Source organism: Lontra canadensis, unplaced genomic scaffold (assembly GCF_010015895.1).
Source record: "Lontra canadensis isolate GAN:19392208 unplaced genomic scaffold, GSC_riverotter_1.0 scaffold40, whole genome shotgun sequence".
In the NCBI taxonomy this organism is placed as follows: domain Eukaryota; kingdom Metazoa; phylum Chordata; class Mammalia; order Carnivora; family Mustelidae; genus Lontra; species Lontra canadensis.
In genome coordinates this window covers 1,158,234-1,178,160 of record NW_022631034.1, presented here as the reverse complement: position 1 = coordinate 1,178,160, position 19,927 = coordinate 1,158,234, and the positions used below count along the sequence as shown (strand labels likewise).

At 38.6% G+C, this 19,927-nt stretch overlaps 1 protein-coding gene across 20 annotated transcripts in view; it reads right to left on the bottom strand.

Annotated features, from left to right (window-relative positions):
- The window catches only part of SGIP1 (SH3GL interacting endocytic adaptor 1), a 209,823-nt gene that overhangs the window by 48,849 nt on the left and 141,047 nt on the right, over positions 1-19,927 (bottom strand). For 5 of the 20 annotated variants that reach the window (XM_032870020.1, XM_032870021.1, XM_032870023.1 and 2 more), the window contains 5 exons: positions 17,602-18,102; positions 10,694-10,821; positions 9,725-9,851; positions 4,484-4,549; positions 3,507-3,566 (listed from right to left, as the gene is read on the bottom strand). In XM_032870020.1, coding sequence (XP_032725911.1) covers positions 3,507-3,566; positions 4,484-4,549; positions 9,725-9,851; positions 10,694-10,821; positions 17,602-18,102 — 882 coding nt within the window. The remainder of the gene's footprint in view (positions 1-3,506; positions 3,567-4,483; positions 4,550-9,724; positions 9,852-10,693; positions 10,822-17,601; positions 18,103-19,927) is intronic. The other 15 variants (XM_032870032.1, XM_032870033.1, XM_032870036.1 and 12 more) reach the window with 4 other exon arrangements.

The following is a 19,927-nucleotide window of genomic DNA, read 5'->3' as shown; positions in this document are numbered from 1 at the left end:
GGCGTGATAGGGGTGAGAGCACTAGCAGGAGCACAGAACAGTCTAGAGACGGGTGTGCAAGAGGCTGTATGCACAGAGGATGGAGATGTATTCAGACACAAGGGCACTTAAGAATGGTTGCAAGGTTTTTTGTTTGTTTTTCATTACCAGATAGATACAAGATGATTTTGTAGTTAAATAAGCTAATCAAGGAGAGGGACAGCAAATTTCTGGAAACATCTTCATGTTAAAAATGCTCTAAGGATTTGTTCAAATGTCTAACAGTAACATCTTCCGCTTGTTATGGAAATATCTTTCCCTTCCTTCCATCTTAGAAGAATACTTGATAGCTTCAATAGGATATACTCTCGGGTGAATTAATTTAAGTCATTACCTTTTGCAACTTTTATTTTTTTTAAAACCCAACTAAAATAGATTAAGATATTACTGAAATTGTTTATCAAAATGAAACATTAAGAAAAGCTTTGGAACTCTTGTGGGTTAGAACTGTTGTTTAACACTTTTCTATCTTTCTTGTTAAACCAAATTTGAAAGTATGAAGCATATCATGTTTATATCCAGATAAATTCATAAGGCAATGTTCCTTAGTTGGTTGGTTGGTTGGTGAGTGGCTCAAACACTTACTTACTGTAAGAACAAAGGCACTGTAAGAACAAAGGCACTGTAAGAACAAAGCAATGAATGAGACCAGCTAAGGTTTTGAACACTATAGAATGGCAATAAATAGTTATTTAAAAGCTGTTTAGAACAAGTGAATAATCTGACCTGCAAATTTTCTTTTTCTGATTCCCTGAATGAAGAATTGAAGAAAATGATAATATGAATAATAACAAATGTGGACAAAACCAGAGTGCCCTAGGAGAATATGCTAGCAGTGCTATTGGATAGAACATGTGGAATGACTGTCCATTTGGAGTTTAAAATTTGGGTTGGGGATTTATTCTCAAGGGGATTTCCATGTCATTTATCATCACAGCAGAAAATTTAAAAAATCCTTCCAGCGTGCACTAGGTAAAAATACCTGAGGCTAATATATGTAGATGATGAAAACAAACCTTCTCCATTTTTTTTTAAGGTTTTATTTATTTATTTTTCTATTTTGGGTGTGTAGAGCTAAGGGGGAGAGGCAGAGCGGGAGAAAGACAAGCGGACTCTGCGCTGAGCATAGAGCTGATGCGGGGCTAGATCTTATGACCCTGAGATCATGATCTGAGCTGATACTAAGATGCTTAACCAACTGAGCCATGCAGGAATCCTACCCTTCTCTATTCTTAAAACAGCCATTCTCGTTCAGATGGCAAAGGGTTATGTTTAGTTTCTCCTAAGTCCTGAAGTTCATTTTAATGTGCTTTTATCTGCATAAGCATTCTTAATGAGATAGTAGGGGCATATATTTGTGATACGGCTGCTCCCATAGACCCTCCGGAAGTCTTTTCTATACTTCTTTGACTTGCGCAAAGTCCAAGATGAAGGTAACACGTACTAGAGGTACTAGAGAAATAAATACAATTTATTTCTATTAAAAATACAATTTATTTCTATTAAAACACCTTCTTGCATGACTTTCTTGATCTAACAACATGCTTATGAGATTCAGATCTTACTAATTAGAAGGGCTATGTTACCAACTTTAGTTGCCTACTATTATGTTTTATATTATATAATTATTTTCCTAAAATGAAAAAAATATATAGTTCACATTGATATTCCACACAGTTACTAATACTTATATTTGGTTGATAATATATGTTTTGAAAACAAACAGACCAATAACTTAAAATTGTCTTTAGATAGGTATCTTCAAAAAAAAGTCTCTCTCTTTATTTAAAGAAACCCAAACTCAAACATAAGCAAATGAGTCAATAGATACTCTAAAACCAAAACAAATGGAAACAACAAACACATGGAAGTTCATTTTTTGTGGAGCTCCAATTACTTGAGGCAGGGTTGACAATATCATATGGTTCAATTTCCTCATTAAAACAGGGCCAAGTATTGTGCTGTGGCCAGCCTGAACATGAGAGAGGGCCTTTACATAGGCAGGTACTTGCTGTACTTTGGGATTACCAACCAATTCAACTGTAACTTCTCCTTTTGAGATGTGCTGATCAGTAAAAAGACTCCTGGGCACTATTTAATTCCATCTAATTCAAATAGAAAGTTTATAAGGTCATAAGTTTGTGGATTTTACATCTTAGTTATTACAAAAGTAATGACCCGAGGCAATGAAGGCTTCTGATATCATGTAGGAATCATGCATCCTCCCCTGACAACTGCCTCTTCACCTGTCCTCCACCTGAGCTAGGACAGGACATCAGATATGTGAGAAGCTTTAAATCAGATCACTCTTTTCTGCTGCTGCCCAGGCTACTCCAGGCTAAGGACTTCCACCTCTAGGACCATCTTGCAGGGAAAATTCACCCTTGAGAGAAAAAAAGCCACACCTCACAAGCTACTTAAAAATCTCTGTCAGTCATTCTGATTTTTAAAGTTGTGATAAAACACACACTCAAGTTGGAAAAGTTCTTTTTGCTGTCGTAAAACACAAAGACAAGTTCAATGTTTAGATTCGACTCTAGAATAGATACATTTTGGTCAACTTTTGATCCCAGGAGAAATTTAGTTACTTAAAATGGTAGGAAGTAGGAGCTTAAGTGATACATATTTGCGGGTGAGACCACCCACAATTAAATTAAATTATTTAAGTTTTCCCTACAATTAGCTTAAATAGTATTTCTTATCAAATGCCAAGCCTATTAAAATGATTTAGAATTTAACATAAAACTGAAGAATGCTAATCCTTAATTCAGAATATAACAAATTATTCAACAGGGAGGTTAAATATCTGACATTATATTTATGTAAATTCACCTTAATCTTCTAAAATGACAAGTCCAGCGATAGTTGTACATTTTCCTACAGCCATGTCAGTTGCAATTTCAGTAGATGCAAATAGAATTTACTACAATACTCCTTTTTGTTCTTTTCCTCATTTTTCTGATCTCCTGTGCAGCATTCCTTGTCCTAAGACTATGTGTACATATTTATGTTTTACAATAATGGATGTGATGTCTGAAATATTAGTTATCCAAAACAAAATTAAATGCCAATTTCAACCAAAAAGTCCTTACATTTGTCATATTCCTGTCGTATTTGCAAAAGAGTCTGGAAAGAGCCCTGGTTGACAGAGTTAAGTTCCTTGGCCAAAAAAGGTGTTTGTTTGCTTTTTTTTTTTTTTTTTTCCAATTTAACACAGTGAATTAAGTAACCAATATTGACTGCAAATTGGCTTGATTTTTTTTTTAATATGAAAAATTGAAGATCCCATACAAACCAAATTCATGTCATATTTTCTTTAGTATTTCATATTTTCTAAGTAGCCATAGCATTTGTATATAGAAGGTGAGACCAGGTCTTTTGGAAAGAGAACTGGGATTTGGAAATGCAGATGGGAAAAAAAGGATGAGGGGAGTAAACTAGAATCTGGTATGCTATGTACTACTTACCTTCAAAAGTCAAATAAAACTTTCCTCTGTCAAACCAAACGAGGGAAGGCTGTTCATTCTCTGTATGGCCAGGAGTTGAAGCGGGATGGGAAAGGTTAAGGAGAGGGAGAGAGAAGGACACAGTATGAGTTACAGGTCATTAATCTCACTATGGGGGAGGGCGGAGGCACTGCATGCCATTAGCGTGCAGGAGAAAGGGAAGGCTGGCAGTCTATGTTTTGGTTTTGGTTTTTAGTTCGGGAAACAGAAAGCAAAAGCAAAGCTATGGAGGCCTAAAGGGATGGGCACGTGTCGTTGGCAGCTTGATACTTGGTGCTTGAGCGCATGGAGTGGAAGTCTTCCTGGCCATGCAGGGGCGTCAGCATATTTTAACTGCACTAGTTAGGGCAAACGGTCATTCAGCAATTGCTGTATCCATTTCATCTTCAGTGTCATCCCCTTCTATATTTTCAAAAAGATAAGCTCGGTGTTATGGGTTATATCAAACGTAGCTTAGGTTTTAAATGACATTGCATATCAATTTAAAGTTCATGGAAGATGTCACACCATCTTCCATCCCCTCGCCTGGAATCACCTTAGGCATCCAGACACAAAACACCCTTTACCTACTACCAAAGAGAAAACAAGATTACTGACATTGTTCTATTGTATTTTAAATCAAAAAGCAGTCACTGGACATGTAATTCTGAGCAGTTAAATTATTCCTTTCTTTGTAAATTCACAAAGCAGTGGCATCTCACCTTTTTCAAACCTTTTGAGAAACTGTCATGCAACCTGCTGCTTTTTAATATGTTCATTTAAAAAAAAATTGGTGGAATGAGTTCCACGATGAAAAATAAATAGATAGGGTGCTTCTGAGAGGCACCAGATACTCATGAGGTGAGTAGCATGTCCATGAAGTTTACAGCATTCAGATGGCATAATGGCTTGGATTTTTAAAGTCTGGATACCTAGACATCACTCGGCTAGCACCATACCTGCCAGCGTTTCACAGCGCCTTTCAAACGAGGGCAGTTTGTCATAAAAAACATCATCTTCTGACACTACGAACCAAAGAAATATAAAGGAATGGAAAACAAAAACACAAATACAAACCCCAAATGAAATTAACAGTACACTTCACTGGTTGAAACACAGAAACGATATTAATGGAAAAGGGAAACAAAACCTAATACGCTGGGATAAGGATGAGAGGCTGCAAAACAAGTGATGTGCTTATTTTATGATGGTTCTATGAGAAAAAATTAAAAATTTTAAAATGAAAAATTCAGCATCTGTGAATTTGGCTGAAGTCAGCTCCGTGGAGGAAATCACGTTCCCACCCTTTCAGGGAATTGTTAAAGGCACTATCATTAGTAATTGTCTTGTGTAAGTGCATTTCACTCAGACACAGTTCTCAAGTGGCCAGACATATGTCCATCAATAGAACCTCTTGGTACACAGGGTCACTCAGAATACAACTTCTCCCTGCCCCGATGGGTAAGAGTAAGTTTTCAACAAGACTAAATAAAAAGCAACAGTATAAATCTGAGGTTGCTGAATGAAGTATCCCATTTCAAACTCATTGGTATCCAAATTTAGTTTGCCTTGAGCCCGCCTTTAGTTGTTATGGCCTGATAATTTTGGACAACGTTACTGTAATTCCATCTTTGGCTACGGTATCCAGCTATGGCCAAATGTGTTTGTAAATTGATCACAACAGTTGCTCTGGATCCCAACCATTCCAGATCTTTGCACATGGTCTCCTTTCTCACCAACTAACAAACACAGGTAATTGGAGTTCTATGCTTTGCGATGAAAAAAAAAAAAAAGTGCTTGATTCCACAGGTCTTAAGAGTATTATTATAACTTAAATTAAGAACTGAATAAAATCTATACAAACACCCATAAGGGAGAATCCTCCCTACAATGTAAAGAGGATAAGGAAATTGATGAGGGTAGTAAAATTATTCTGTAAACATTGTTTCTTGGAAAAAATATTCCACTGGCTTGCCTCCTTGATTTAGGAAGCAAAGCAGGAAAAGAAATTCTTTGTTAGTTTTTAAGGTTCTAGGATAGCACCTGTCAATCAGCATTTATTATACAGGTGGCTTCCTTGGTGGGTAGAACAAGTTAACGCAATGCATGTAATATTTATAGGAGAGGAACAGGGCATGGCACTAAGAAGGACACTCCATAATCTGTCCAGAAAATATGAAGCAAAACAGTTACGTTGGCAGTAACTGAATGTTACGATACTCTTTCATACCTGTTAGTGGGAAATGATGGAGGATATTTCTTCCCTTTGAAGAACTAACTTCGTATTTACAATTTCTTTAAAATGAGGAGCCTCCATCATGATGAGCACTGAGTAATATATAGAATTGTTGATCACTATAGTGTACACCTGAAACTAATATAATATTGTATGTTAACTATATGGGATTAAAAGAAAAAAAAAAACTTAAAAAGAAAGAATAGAAGGCAAGAATTCGCATACCCCCCAAAAAATGGGCCTCCAATATTGCCATTTGTTTTTTGAATTGAAGTTACAAAAGAATAGTTCACAGAGCTGAATAACATGCTCATAATATTTTTGTGGTGGTTGTGGACATCGAGGGCTTCAAAGAAAACATCATAACTAAATTGGGGAACTTAAAAGGTGAATTATTGGATAGCTCTGTGGTTGGTTTAAATAAGGGTAACACTCAAATTAAGTACAGAAGAAAAGAATTTCCTTAGGAACTAACAATGGAAGTTGCCTCAGATTGATCTGGGATGGGGAAGTCAGAACAAGAGACAGCTTTCAAAAAAAAAAAAAAACCCATATATATATATACATATATATATATATATATATATATATAATAAAGTAAAATAAAATAAGATAACATTTATATATATATATATATATATATATATATATATATATAGTAAGAATTTTTAGTTGAGACCAGGGATATCCATCTCCAAAGGTCTTTCTGTGCAGAGTTATTGGCATTAATATAAGTATTTTTAAAAGAATGTTTCTCCAATTCAGAATTGCCACCCAGCCTGGAGGGACAAAGGCTTGGATAAATATTGTAAGATTTAGATGCTACAGCTAATATTCCAGTACCAAATATAAATCACTTTTGCTTGGAGTTCTATGCCAAAGGAAACATCAAAATCCACCTACTATTTCCTTTGATGCCTGTAAATGGTTACTTTTCATTCATTCAGATTTCTGAGAGGATGTTAAAGATGCAGTTGAAACTGCATAGTTAACAGAGAAGGAATATAATTAACAATACAATTAATAATATGTGTATTTTTTCATTTAATAATGAAAAAATTGTCTTCATGGTATTGTTACTGCATTTGGGTACCAAAAAGAAAAAAAAAATAAAAAAACCCTAACTCTCAGCTGTAGAAATAAGAAAAAAAGTAAGAAAAATGGATATTGAAGTTAGACGTAACTCTGTTTATCTCTAAATGTCTAAGAGTTTGCTTGTTTCTTAGACTAATTTTAAAACTTTTTTCTCTATTCCTGTAAAATTAGTAGGATATTCCCCCCAAAATCAAATAGTGAAGGTCTTCTGAGTGTTTCTAGTGCAAAAGGAGTATACTATATTTCATTGATTCTGATATGTGCACTTTTTCACATTTAATATCTCTGGAATTGGAATAAGTTTGAGAATTAAGTGTGATAAGAAAGCACTGTTAGCTTACTTGGCAGTTTTCCCCTCCCTTTCTTAGTCATATATAAAATAATAGTGTATCTTCTTAAATTCGGAAATGCACAGAAAGTCCTATTTTCAGGTGTGGCATCAGATTTTCTACTTTATAATCACAGCTTTCATGAAACATTTTATGTCCAAATTTTGGAAGCATATTCTTTAAAAAGTTTAGTCCTTGGATTGCATTCCACTATGCGATAAGCGAGTACAAATAAATACATACAAAGTTTCCACCACACTTGACCCAGTTTTGGCTCAGATGTCATAGGAAATGTCAAAAAAGTATTGTGTGGTAGAAGGGAAATGTTGAGCCACCAATCTCAAAAGTTTGCTGCTGAAATTCTCTATCCCCCACAAGCCATTTGACTGCATGAAGTTGACATTACAAGTCAGTCATGAATAGTCAGCCCTTTGGTGCTGAACAGCCAAAGCACATCCTCTCCAAAAAGAGATAAACAGCAATACATAGGAGCTGCCAGGCAGCCATCTGACAGGACATTTACGTCAGAGGGAAGTGGCTGTCAGGTGACGCACAGCAGCAGGAAGTAAAGAATAGGAGTGTGAGGAAGAGGACAACCAAAAAAACAAACAAAACACAACAACAAAAAAACCCCCAAAACCCCAGAATCAAACAAATCAGAATGGTCCTCAGCAATGAGGCAATATAAGTATCTTCTTAGGTGGCCATATATATGTATGTATGTGTGTATATATATATATATATCTATATATATATATAATATATATTATATATGTATATATAATATATATTATATTATAATATATATATATTAACCCCTCTGTCATTCATCCTGAAAGAATGCATACTGGTTGTGCTAAAAATCAAAGTCACTGGCTAGGATTTGAGACTTCTGTGGCAGGGAGTATAAAAACACATTGTATAAAACATGGACACAGTTCAAATTCTCTGTGTGTGTCATTTTCTCTATGAATCTCAATGAGTTTAAGGAATATGTTAGTCAGTCATCCGAGGTCAGTTGAGGTCTCCTTTGTGAGGGAGAGTTTATGCTTCTTACTTTCCTCTCTGACCAACCAGGAAAATCAGAGTAGGTGGGACAAATAATCTTGAGGAAAAACCAACCCCAAACAAAAGCCTCCAAATAAAACAAAAACAAAACCAAACAACAACAACAACAACAAAAAAAAAAAAACAGAGCAAGAAGGGGAAATGGCTGTAGCAATTAGGAGTATTAAACAGTGTCCCAAAAAAGTTGGGACATTACAGAAAAAACAAACAAAAGACTCCAGAGAGAACTGACTGAACAGGAATCTTAAAATAGGAAGCCCCAAATTACCTCAAAGGATGATGCAGAGAAAAACAGAACTTGGCTATATTAATAATGTTAAATATCTGTTCATGAATAACTGACTATATTTTTACCAAATTTCAAGGATTGTTTGGGGCTAGTCTGATTAAAAATATAGAAATATATAGAACACATGATATAGTTGAATTTCTCTTTGGGGCCCCTATGAGGCGCACCTTCATTCACATCCCTGGGAAAATAGGGAGTTCTCCAGAAGAGCTTCAGGCTTTGGTCAAAGTACTTCTCACATGGGCATGCTCTTCTTTGGTAAATAAAAGCAGGGATTTATTGAGCTTTGAGTTAATGATTCTCCCAAGCAGTGCAGGAGGGGCCAGCTGGTTGACAATATGGAAGACTTGGAGGGTAATTCAGACAATAAAGGAAGCCAATGGGAGAAAATGGAAGGGCAGAGCCCCAGGTCAGAGATACCATGCAAACACGAGAGAGGCAACTGCTTATGGAAGACAGGTAAAGAGGTGTCCAGAGAGATGAGCCTTGGGAAGAGGAAAGATGCTCCAGGCAAAATGAGGCATTTAAACCTGGGAAAACCATCCAGCTGAGCAGCCAGTCTCAACTCTTGACTTTCATCACACCAGAAGGAAAGAGGCACAAAGGCATTTACTGAAAATGCCAGCAATGACTTATTTCTCAGGGAAAACTGACCACACATCACTGAAACGCACTAGAAAAGAATGTCACAAAGTTTGCTCAAGTCCCACAATGCCAACACTTATACCATCTGTCAACATAAGGACAACCAAAAGTGATGAAGAAATGAAAGTTTTAAGAAAATAAAAGATTGAATTTTGTGATTTCTCATGTGGTACATGACTGGAACTTAAATAAACATTCCTCCTCGAAGGAGACTAGTTTTATTATAGTAATAATATGCAAATTACAGGACCTTATTTGATGATTTCTTCTTTACTTTTATGAGTACCTCTGTATGGAATAGCATAAGAGAATTCCTGCAAAATACAGGTGTAAATGATCTTTTATTTGTTTATTTGCTTAGTTGAAGCATTTTGCCTCCTTTGCTGAGAAGGTGCTTTTAAGAGAAGAGTCAGCTGATAGTAGCAGAACACAGAGCAAAACAATTTCAACCAGAAGTACAGGGCCTTGAGGTTTTCAGATCATAAAAAATAGCCAGTCAAAACAACAAACGGATTAAAAGACAGGAGATAATTTTTACCAACTGTGGGAGTGGTGGCTGCGCTCAAGGAATTGGTGGACGATATTGAAGAGGTACTTTCAGCTCGGGCAAGGGGTGCTATCGGAGGAGGGCTGGAAGAATGTATGGGAGGGCTAAAAGGTCTGGGCTGCAGGGAGAAGAAAAGAGAAGAAAATTAGATACACTTGTTCTGTGTTATTGACATCTTCCAGCCCTGGATATGACAACTCGGGTTCTTAAAAGAGTATAGGTGACACCATTTTTATTTTGAAATTGACTCTATCTCTACAGGGGCTTGTGGATGGAGCTAGAGGAACCACAAACCATGGTGTGCAGGTAACCTCCTGTGATACCTTATACCCATTTAAACATATTTAAATACAGTATACTCAACTGAGCTAGCTAAACCAAATATTATGGACATCACTAGTTTGTAACTTCTCTGCGTGGATAGCAAAGAAACGGTCCTCTTCCAGAAGTCTCTTAATTGTTCACACAGAAAGTTTCTCACCTCTTCAGCCTTAAAACATGATACAAGAAACTTCTGGAACAAATTTGTCAGGCTACCACCCTCCTCTATATTCACACAGTGTGCTTACCACCAATAAGTTCTCTTAGTTTGGGGATGGAAATCAGGACCTACCCTCTTTTGGAGTCTTCCCAAACCAGATAAATAGGATAAAAGGAAACCTCTTTCTTTCTAAAGGACTCAGCACAATTGAGCATTACTAATTTGCATCAGATGCACTGTAGCAGAACTGAGAATAATCCTATCATTTTAGATCTCGACTTGAAAGATGTTAGAGATTGAGGGAGGGATGGTTGAAATGTACACCCATGCTGCAGTGACTGCCTTTCAGATGCCACCTGTCAGGGCCATTCGTACAAGTGATCCGAGGCCATGGAGGTAGCCTGTGTTGCAGCATTTTGGCTTCTGTTTGTTATTCTCTCCATGAGTCTCTGAGCAAGCCAGAGCAGAAGGGAACGTACCACATCTCCAACTCCAGGTTTTCCTGGAGGTAGCTTTGGCCTAGATGGAGGCCGGGGAGGTGGCGGCGGAGGGGTGGTGCTGCTGCAGGGAACCAAGGGAGTGGCTGGTCGAGCAGGAGATGACGCACCTGAAAAACAAGCTGGTATTAAAAGTGGCCTGAAATGCGTGTGGCTGAGAGCTGTCAAAGCGGAATTCCCCTTTCCCTTCCCCCCAGTACAGCGCCAGCCCCGGACCCTTTTCTTCACCCCAGCAGTTAGTACACTCAACACTCTAGCATCTAGTGTGTATGTGTGTTTTTTTCTTTTTTTTTTAATAAAGAAAAAAAAAATCACTCCGTTGAACTAGAGTTGATGGCAGAAGCTGAAGCTTATTGCCTTTTGTTGTCATGTGACACCCAGCGAAAGGTAAATCCGATCATTCTCTGTGATGGAAAATACGCTTTCAGGCCCTTTCAACCTGGTGGTGGGGACCTTTCATTTTCACCACATACACACCAAACTTCTAATAAATTCTCTTGTTTTGACATATTCAGAATTTATGTCCAAGGTGAAAGTGGAGGTTAGACCTCGAAGGAAGGTGAATGATTTTTCCGCATTATATATATACATATGCATACATACATATACATACATATATATGTATATATTTTAAACATGTATAAGAGAATTATCCTTTTTACTGTACTTCAGAATATGAATGCTAACTTTAATAAATAAAAGTAAACACTTGATGGCAAGCAAAGGACAGAATATAGGAAAGAAATGTTGCACGAGTAATTTGCATTTAGAATTAATAACAGAATCACACTGAATTTAGAGGATTGTATTTTTTGAAGGATGTGTTTAGGAATCTGTTCTATGTAGAGTTGGCCCATGATGATTTTTGTGGTGATTTTGAAAAGACCCTCTTGGATTTACATTTCTGGTTGTCAATGACAAACATGGGAAACACAGAAGACACACAGAGGCCGGCATGCACACTAATCAGCACACCAGTAGGGTCTTGAGACTCAGGGGGTCAGACTATCTTTAGCCAGATCACTGGGGTGCATGGATTAACTACTTGATTCCAAACCTGAAGAAATTCTGATCGATATTGCAAACAGTGCTTGTTCAGAAAAGTTCCAACTAATTCGTGAGGTTTTGTCACTTTGGTTAGAAGCACAGGTATCAGATCATTCCAAGAAAATTCTAAGAAATCCCACCTCAGGAAAATAACAGCCCTCTCCTCTCCTCCCATCCAACATGCCACAAAACTGTGCTTTCTGGAGAAACCCAGATGAGCAAGATGCTGGTCTCCATCTCCAGATCTTCGGATTCCCAAAGAGCTTTGAAGTTGAAAAGCAAAACCCATCATCTTGGAATCTGCTCTCATCTTAGGAGAGTCCCTGGGGGGTAAACCTTGCTCCCCTTATTTAAATACAACATGAAATAGTGATTGTGTTGTGTTTCTCTGTGCTGTTTATTCTATGTGTAAATTCGTTAGTGTGAAACCCTACTAAAATTACTGCCAACTCCATCCCTATCTCTACTGCCTCTCCACCCCATCTCTTTTTTTCTGTATTCTTACTTTTTATTTTATTGGGTCAAGATCAATGCTAGGCGCTTCACATGCATTATTTTATTTTATCCCACACCAAGTTTTGTAGGAACGTACTGTAGTTACATCAATCAGAGCTAGAGCTCGGAGATATTGGGTAACTTGTTCAAGGTCCCATAACTCAGATAGTTGATTTAAGTCCAAGGCCCAAGCTCTTAAATGCAGTGTCTTGTAGCTTTAGAAGGAATGTGAAGTCCCACATTTTGCACAAAGTCTGCCCTCACTTTTGCAGCAGCAGCTTGAACATATCTCTCTCAACGTAAATATTTTTAGTCTTCGGCTAATCTTTTCTTGAATAAAAAAGGAAGATGTGTTTTGACAGGTCCCACTACAAAGTTTCCTTTTGACTTAATAGACTGACACCCAGGATGTTTTCAAGGAAACAGAAGTGACAGCAGAGAGATGGAAAATAAACCTTTAAACAACAAAGTCGTTGTCAGGAAGTTACATGGGGCTTTTACTAGGTTCTGTTTCACTGGAAAACCACGCCATAGGAATGGTTCAAAATATCTATCCATGGTTCTATTTCCAAGAAATAGTCTTCTGAATCAAACTCAGGAAAAGGTCAGCTGCTTATCTTTTTTCTACATGTTCTAAGAGGGAAAGTTTTGAAAATCACTGTCAGTAGTGCTTGGGAAAGTTAATGAAAAAAACTGAATGAAAAGCCAGATGATCTGAGTTCTGGCCTTGTCTGCCTCTTACGGGCTATGGGATCTTAACCTCTCTGAACCTCAGCTTCTTATTTTAAAAAATGAGACATTTCTACCTTACAAGGTAGTTGTAACAATGGAAATGGAAAATGCATATCAAGTATTTATTAAACTATAAAATGCTACACAAATAAAAGGAAATAGATGTTGACAATGATGGTAAAGACTGTCTTTTCCTACAGACACAACTAAAAGCAAAGAAAAATGTAGCTAGTTAACTTTTCCTCTTCCTCTCACTTTTTCCTAACTGGATTGATTTAACTGATTTGTTGTGCAGTTAGAAAGACACTGAGGCACTGCTTAAGAGGCAAAACCCTCTTGACAGAGCCCTGAGGTTTAGCAGAGGGTAGTCAGGGCCTAAGGGGAATTTTATAACTGAACTGAGGCTTCCCATACTTTTGTGAGATCACACAATTGTTTCATATTCTAGAAGACTATTTGTAGGTCTCTAGCCTCATTCTTTGATCTGGAATTATACCTTCATTTCTTCTACAAGCCGTGTTTATTCCCAAGAGCTGTGCTGGGAAAAAACCTGGACATTCGTTGTTTCAGATTTAACTTTGAAAATCACCCATATGTTATTTGAGTTTCGTAAGTTCAAAAAGTTAAGCCATTGACATGCCTTCAACCCATTTGCTGCTTCAACTTGAAGTTCTAATATAGATTTTTTGGTAGCCACATAATGACTGCTTCAACTTCTATCTTTCTTTGTTGGCTAGTGGCTTCCCTACTTGGACTCTGCCACTCTACAAGATTTGTAGTTAGGAAATATATTCTTTAGGTCAACCCCAGTTAGCTCACACTCATTTGTCTATAAATGTGAGTGTGTGTGTGTGTGTGTGTGTGTGTAACATCTTCTAATATTGCCTTAGTTTCTCATGTTGGAAAGTGTTGCACTGAACATTCTATCTTTATGGACACCTCTCCTTACCTGGTCTCTACAAGCCAATAGAACTCTTTCTCTGTCCCATTCCCTGTCACACCACCCACAAGGGAGAAGAAATGGCCTTTGCCAAGAGAATCATCATCTCCATTCCAATAAAGCAAAGTTCTGGCCAAACTAGGTATTTATAACTTTGCCCTAAGGAAATGGAAGTTCTTGGAACAAATTCTTAACTTTCAATTGCTTTTCAACATCAGGTAACTCAACTGATTCACAAGGCTGCATGTAATGTCTGCATTTGGTCAGTGACCAAGTGAGTGAAATTTTAAAATTAATGGTTTTAAATGGTACCCAGTTAAGGGTGCCTGGGTGGCTCAGTGGGTTAAAGCCTCTGTCTTCGGCTCAGGTCATGATCCCAGGGTCCTGGGATCAAGCCCCATATCGGGCTCTCTGCTCAGCGGGGAGCCTGCTTCCTCCTCTCTCTCTGCCTGCCTCTCTGCCTACTTGTGATCTCTGTCTTTCAAATAAATAAATAAAATCTTTAAAAAAATGGTACCCAGTTAAATATAGTTTGAGATGTACAGGAAAACTAGTCTTATCAGGCTAAGTTTTATAAAAAGGAGGTCTTGAGAAGCATGGCTGATTTTTAAAACATGAGGCCATCTCCCATTGTCTTAATCATAAATTTACATTTCTGCTAGTCTGTGTATATTCCATCAATAAAACATTAAATGGCAAATAAACTGGGACTTAATTAAGGAGATAATTGTGCAAAAGTTTTATTTATTCATGAGCTTCATTGACCCAGTTCAGTCTTCCACTTAGAAATTCAATCTTTTACCTGCAAAGTATAGGGTTTTTTTTTTCCAGCTCAATTATTAAGAATCAATAGTCTTTACTGGTAACACCTAAAAATAATTTCAAATAATTTATGAAGCTAAACAGAGAAATGACAACAAAATTCTTGAAGGTTTCAGAAAGAAAGCTAAGGCTCCCTTCTTCACTCATTAGATCAGTGCTCAGTTCAATTAAATATCTTCCAGAGTCTTGTGGAAGGTGATGGAAGAAACAAAGGAGCGACAACTCTGCCCTGTCCTCCCTTCCCCAACTAAACCTGTTCGTTTTGAGGCAAGCACAGTGATCCGCCACTGGAACAAAGGGATTGTTCCTCTAGAAGTCTTTTCAGAAGACTGAGAGCCTCACTCTGGGAGAAGAGCACCATGAAGACTCTGGAAGCACTACCCTCTTTGACAGGAGACAGGTCTGAAGTTCGAAATGAAGGCTTTAATTAGGATTCTTTTATTACCCTTACAGTTAAGTAAGGAGGCTTATATCCCCAAAATGATCTAAAAATGCAACAGAGGATGAAGGTGTATGCTCTAACCCTTTAGAATTATTGAGAGGTGCAGAGAGAGTGGGTTTTGAGAGAATTGTTGGTGACCCTGTTGATGACACAGGTCCCGACAGGTGGGTGTCAGTGGTCAAATAAGTTTGGGAGATTTTGTAACTAAACTTTAAGAGTAGTGGAGCGTAAGAAATAACATGGAGGTCATGGGGAGATGGAGAGGAGAAGGGAGTTGAGGAAATTGGAAGGGGAGATGAACCATGAGAAACTATGGACTCTGAAAAACAATCTGAGGGTTTTGAAGGGGCAGGGGGTGGGAGGTTGGGGGAGCCAGGTGGTGGGTATTATGGAGGGCACGTATTGCAGTGGGTGTGGTGCATAAACAATGAATTCTGTTATACTAAAAAGAAATTAAAAAAAAAAAAAGAGTGCCTGGAGAGCCCTGGGGTTAAGAACACAGGCTTAGAATCAGACAGACCTGAGTATGACTGAGTATCCCAAGTCCATCACCTGTAGCTGTGTAAACTTGGGAAAATTACTTGACATCTCTGAGCCTCAGTATTCCCAAGTTTACACAGCTGCAAAATAGGAGAAATAAGAGAGCATTTATCACATGGGATTGTTGTAAGGACGAAGCAATGCGCACATAGGATTAAGATGATAACCAGGAGAAGAAACTATAGCTGTTATTCTTGGCAAATTAAAGGTTCTCAGAGGTCCTGTGGTAAAGAAACCTGCTGATTTTGTTTTAACACAATGTTCCCCAAATTTATTTGCATATTAGGTAGTTGTCCTTTTTCGGTGGAGGAAGGCACCTGGGACACATGCAGTGATAGAAAAACATCGATTTTGTGTGGGGTACAGGTGACTCTCCAGCCCTCTCCTTGATCAGACTGGATGCTTGAAGCACAGGAATTCTCAAACACAGAGCAAGCCCTGAACTACTCCATTGAAAGAGGCAGCAATGATTAATGACTATTAGAGTGGAGACAAGTGTCTTTCCTCCCGGTCTCTTACTGCATCAAAATAGCATAAACTTGGTCACCTCTTCCAAAGCAAATGAAAAACAAAAAACTCATGGCACTCAGAAGGTGCCTAAACCAAACCTACAGGCACAAGAGGGAAGGACCTGGGGGCAGAGGGAGGTGGTTCTTGCCAGATCAATGTGAGCAACAGTAGGAGAAAAAATATGGAAGAAGAGACATTAGAAAATCTTGATCTTTCTTCAGCGTGCATGGCAGGTGTTGCCATCATTTTATATGATGGGAACTCAAAATGAAGCTTCAAAGAAGGGAAACCAAAATGTCAGGTTCAACATCAACATTTGCATAGAAAGTCCTAAATGTCCATTTCTGACAGACTTCCCCATCACCTGTCACCATGCTTTGAGTTTACTTCACAGCTGATGAGCTTATCAAGATAAAATCAGAATAATTTGTCTTCAGGGGCAACTTGATACAATGCGGTTGTAGTAAGGTACGTTCTTTGTGCTGTCCCCTAAAAATCTCCTTTTCAAACCCTACTTCTTTTTTTCTGAAGTAATTAGAGGGGTTAACATGGTTCTCCCTCTACGGAAAAAGAAAGAACTGGGGGAAAAAGAAAAAAAGTAGAAAAAGAACACAGTGGCCTACCTACCAAAATTAGGACCCTTGGGAAAAAACAGTATAAACTTTCAGTTATAAGATGAATACAGTCTGAGGAGCTAATGCATAACACGGTGACTATAATGCTGTATTGTATAATTGATGACACCATATCGTATAATTGTAATTTGTTGAGAGAATAGAGCTTAAATGTCCTTGCCTTCCCCCTACCCAAACCCACCCCCCAAAGGTAAATATGTGGTGTGTTAATTAATTCGATGGGAAGAGTCCTTTCACTGTGTATATATATCTATAGCTCAAGTCATCACATTGTACACTTTAAATATCTTACAATTTTGCCAGTGATAATAAAGCTGAAAACAAAATAAAACTAAAAAAAGTCCTTGTACAGGCATCTGACAGGGAAATTAGACACTTAACATGAAACTCACTGGCTAGGAAATCTGCCTTTCTAGGACTTTCCTGAAGTCCAAACAATGACAAAGCAGCTTCTTTAAAAAATATGCACTTCCTAACAGCAGGGTGGAAGGCAGGGCGCTCCCAAGGAGCGCTGGGAGGTGCAGGGCAGAACACATCACAGACTTGCACTATGACGGTGAGCATTCGATGCACTAGGACATGCCATGGGGCCACAGAACACCCAGATCAGAGGAGGGATGGCTGAAGCTCTAAAGCCAACTGCCAGGCAGGAGGAGGGTGTTGCTCACACTGCAGCAGCCACGGCCATTCCCCGTCACATGAAGCACACTCAAACAATAAGACGTACCACTGGTGGTCCCCGTACCACTGCCCGAGCCAGGTCCAGGGGATGATACCACAGTCCTGTAGGTGGGTGGTGGTGGGGGAGGTGGGGTCGCTCTCTGTCCCAACCCAAAATCTTTGGGAGATGAGATTGTTTCTAAGTAATCATCTTTAATGAAGCTCTGCTCAGCGATTTTCTTCTGGACTTCTTCTAAATTGAGCGGCGACGGTACATTGCGAGGAGGACCAGAGGGTCCTGGGGGTCCTGGGGGGCCTTGAGGGCCCGGAGGGCCCGGAGCTGGGGAGTCAGATGGATTGTCTGATGCAGCTGGTGGGGACACCACCTTTTCCCTTGGAGTCAACTCTGGAGTAACACGTTCCGGGGACGTATCAGAAAAATGGACCCACTTTTCTTCAGCATTAACAGCAACAGACTTGGGGGATAACACGGGGCCAAAAATGCTGTCCAAGTCATTGATTGATGGTAGTTTTTCAATTTTGACCTCTGTGGCTGACTGGTCATTTCCTGTGGTTAAAGTAGTTGATTTTTAACTTTAATTGACTTGGTGAATATTATTTGTATGGGGCGGGGGCGGGAGGGGGTGAGGCAAAGCATGGTAAACAGATTGCCCTGCAAGGTGTGAAAATAACCCGGATCAGAGCTGAAGGCGAGGAGAGCATTCTCTGCCTCCATAACGTGAGCATCACTCTTTCAGATTGTGGTTTTACCCTCTCTGCTGGGTGACCCCAGGTAGCTATTTTTACCACCGTTGGGCGCTGAGCGCTCTACTGCTCTCAAAGGCTGCTCACAAAAGTGCGAAGGGTGATCCCTTTGAAAAGGCTGCGCTCGGAAAAGGTTCACAGAGTTCAGGCTCTGGAACTGCAATTCCAAAAGGGAGGTCCCTTCAGAAAGTCTAGCCTATAGTCAAACACCATAGAAAAATAATTGACAGCCAAGAATCACCCTCATATTTGATAAAGACTGTCTGTTCCAGCTTATTAAAAGGTGTGCTGAAACTAAGAATATCTGTTAGTTTAAAAAAATTATTGTGTCAAAATCAGCTGTACATCCTCTGCCTTAAAAACACCAGAAACACAATACAAAGGTCATTTAAAGAAATATCGTCACACATATATTTACAAACACACACATATACATCCCACATTCAACACACACAGGTTATTGAGAAGACATCTACTACTTATCAGAACTGTTACCTGTATAGGTGTTTAATAAGGAGGAAAACTGTCAAAACATCTTGATCGTTTCTTTTCCCATCAAGTCTAAGCTGTGAACATTGTAGGTATAACTGTGATCTACATCTATTTGGAGTCATGAAACAGAAAAGTCTTGGTTTTGCTACAACCTCAGCATCAGCTCTTCTCTTTAATTCTTATCAGTGATAAGAGACAAAAATTCAAAACTATCTTCTACACTTGGCAGGAAATGCTTGAAAGCAACTGCAACATGAAGCAGTACACTTTTTACCCACTGAGGTTATCGAAATTAGAAGCTGTTCCCTGAGTGATTGCAAAGCATGAGCTGAAGCATCCTTAAATAACTCATTGGTTCTAAGAACTGGCTTGCTTCTTCCATATTTCATGATAGAAAAGAATTAAACTTCAGGGCTCCAAGGCTACAGATAAATGGGGTAGCAGGTTGTATGCCCCACACTATTTATAATATTGTCGCTGGTAGATTTATTTATACCTAACGTGTTTATGGGAATACAAGGAGCCAAAATGATTTGAACTTGCAAACACCTTTACCTGTGACTCTCCGGATGACTCTTCGCTGGGTTTTAATCAATATAAATTTCAAAAATAACTATGCCTTGCACTTGATCTTATAGATAAGTACCTACCCTGTAGCTATCAAACTCACCAGTCTGCAAAAATAGCAAAGGACAAAGCAGCAATAGCATTCCAAAGGAGTTAAGGAACCATATTCGAAGGGCCCAGACACATCACATAGCAATTACTGCTTTTGACTTCCTGGCCCAGGAGGACAAGGTAGATTATAAATTGCATGAGTATGTAATATTGATTTTAATAGAAGGTAAAGAGATGCCTTAGAAAAGGTCTGTCTAAAGACACGTGGCAATTCTTTGCCATATTTCATTATCCTTACCCTAGCTCTTTGCCACAGGATAATAATGATTCCTGGGGGAAAAAATTCCCCACCTCCCAAGCTTACGCATAGACTGTACATTCTGGGAACCATTCTATGTCTTTGAAGCTTAGGCAGTTTTAATTCTAGAAAAAACAATGATTGGCTCTTGGGAAAAATATGAATTGTGCTTTGAGATTTTTAATTTGTAAATCATTAACATGAGATCCAACAAAGTGAA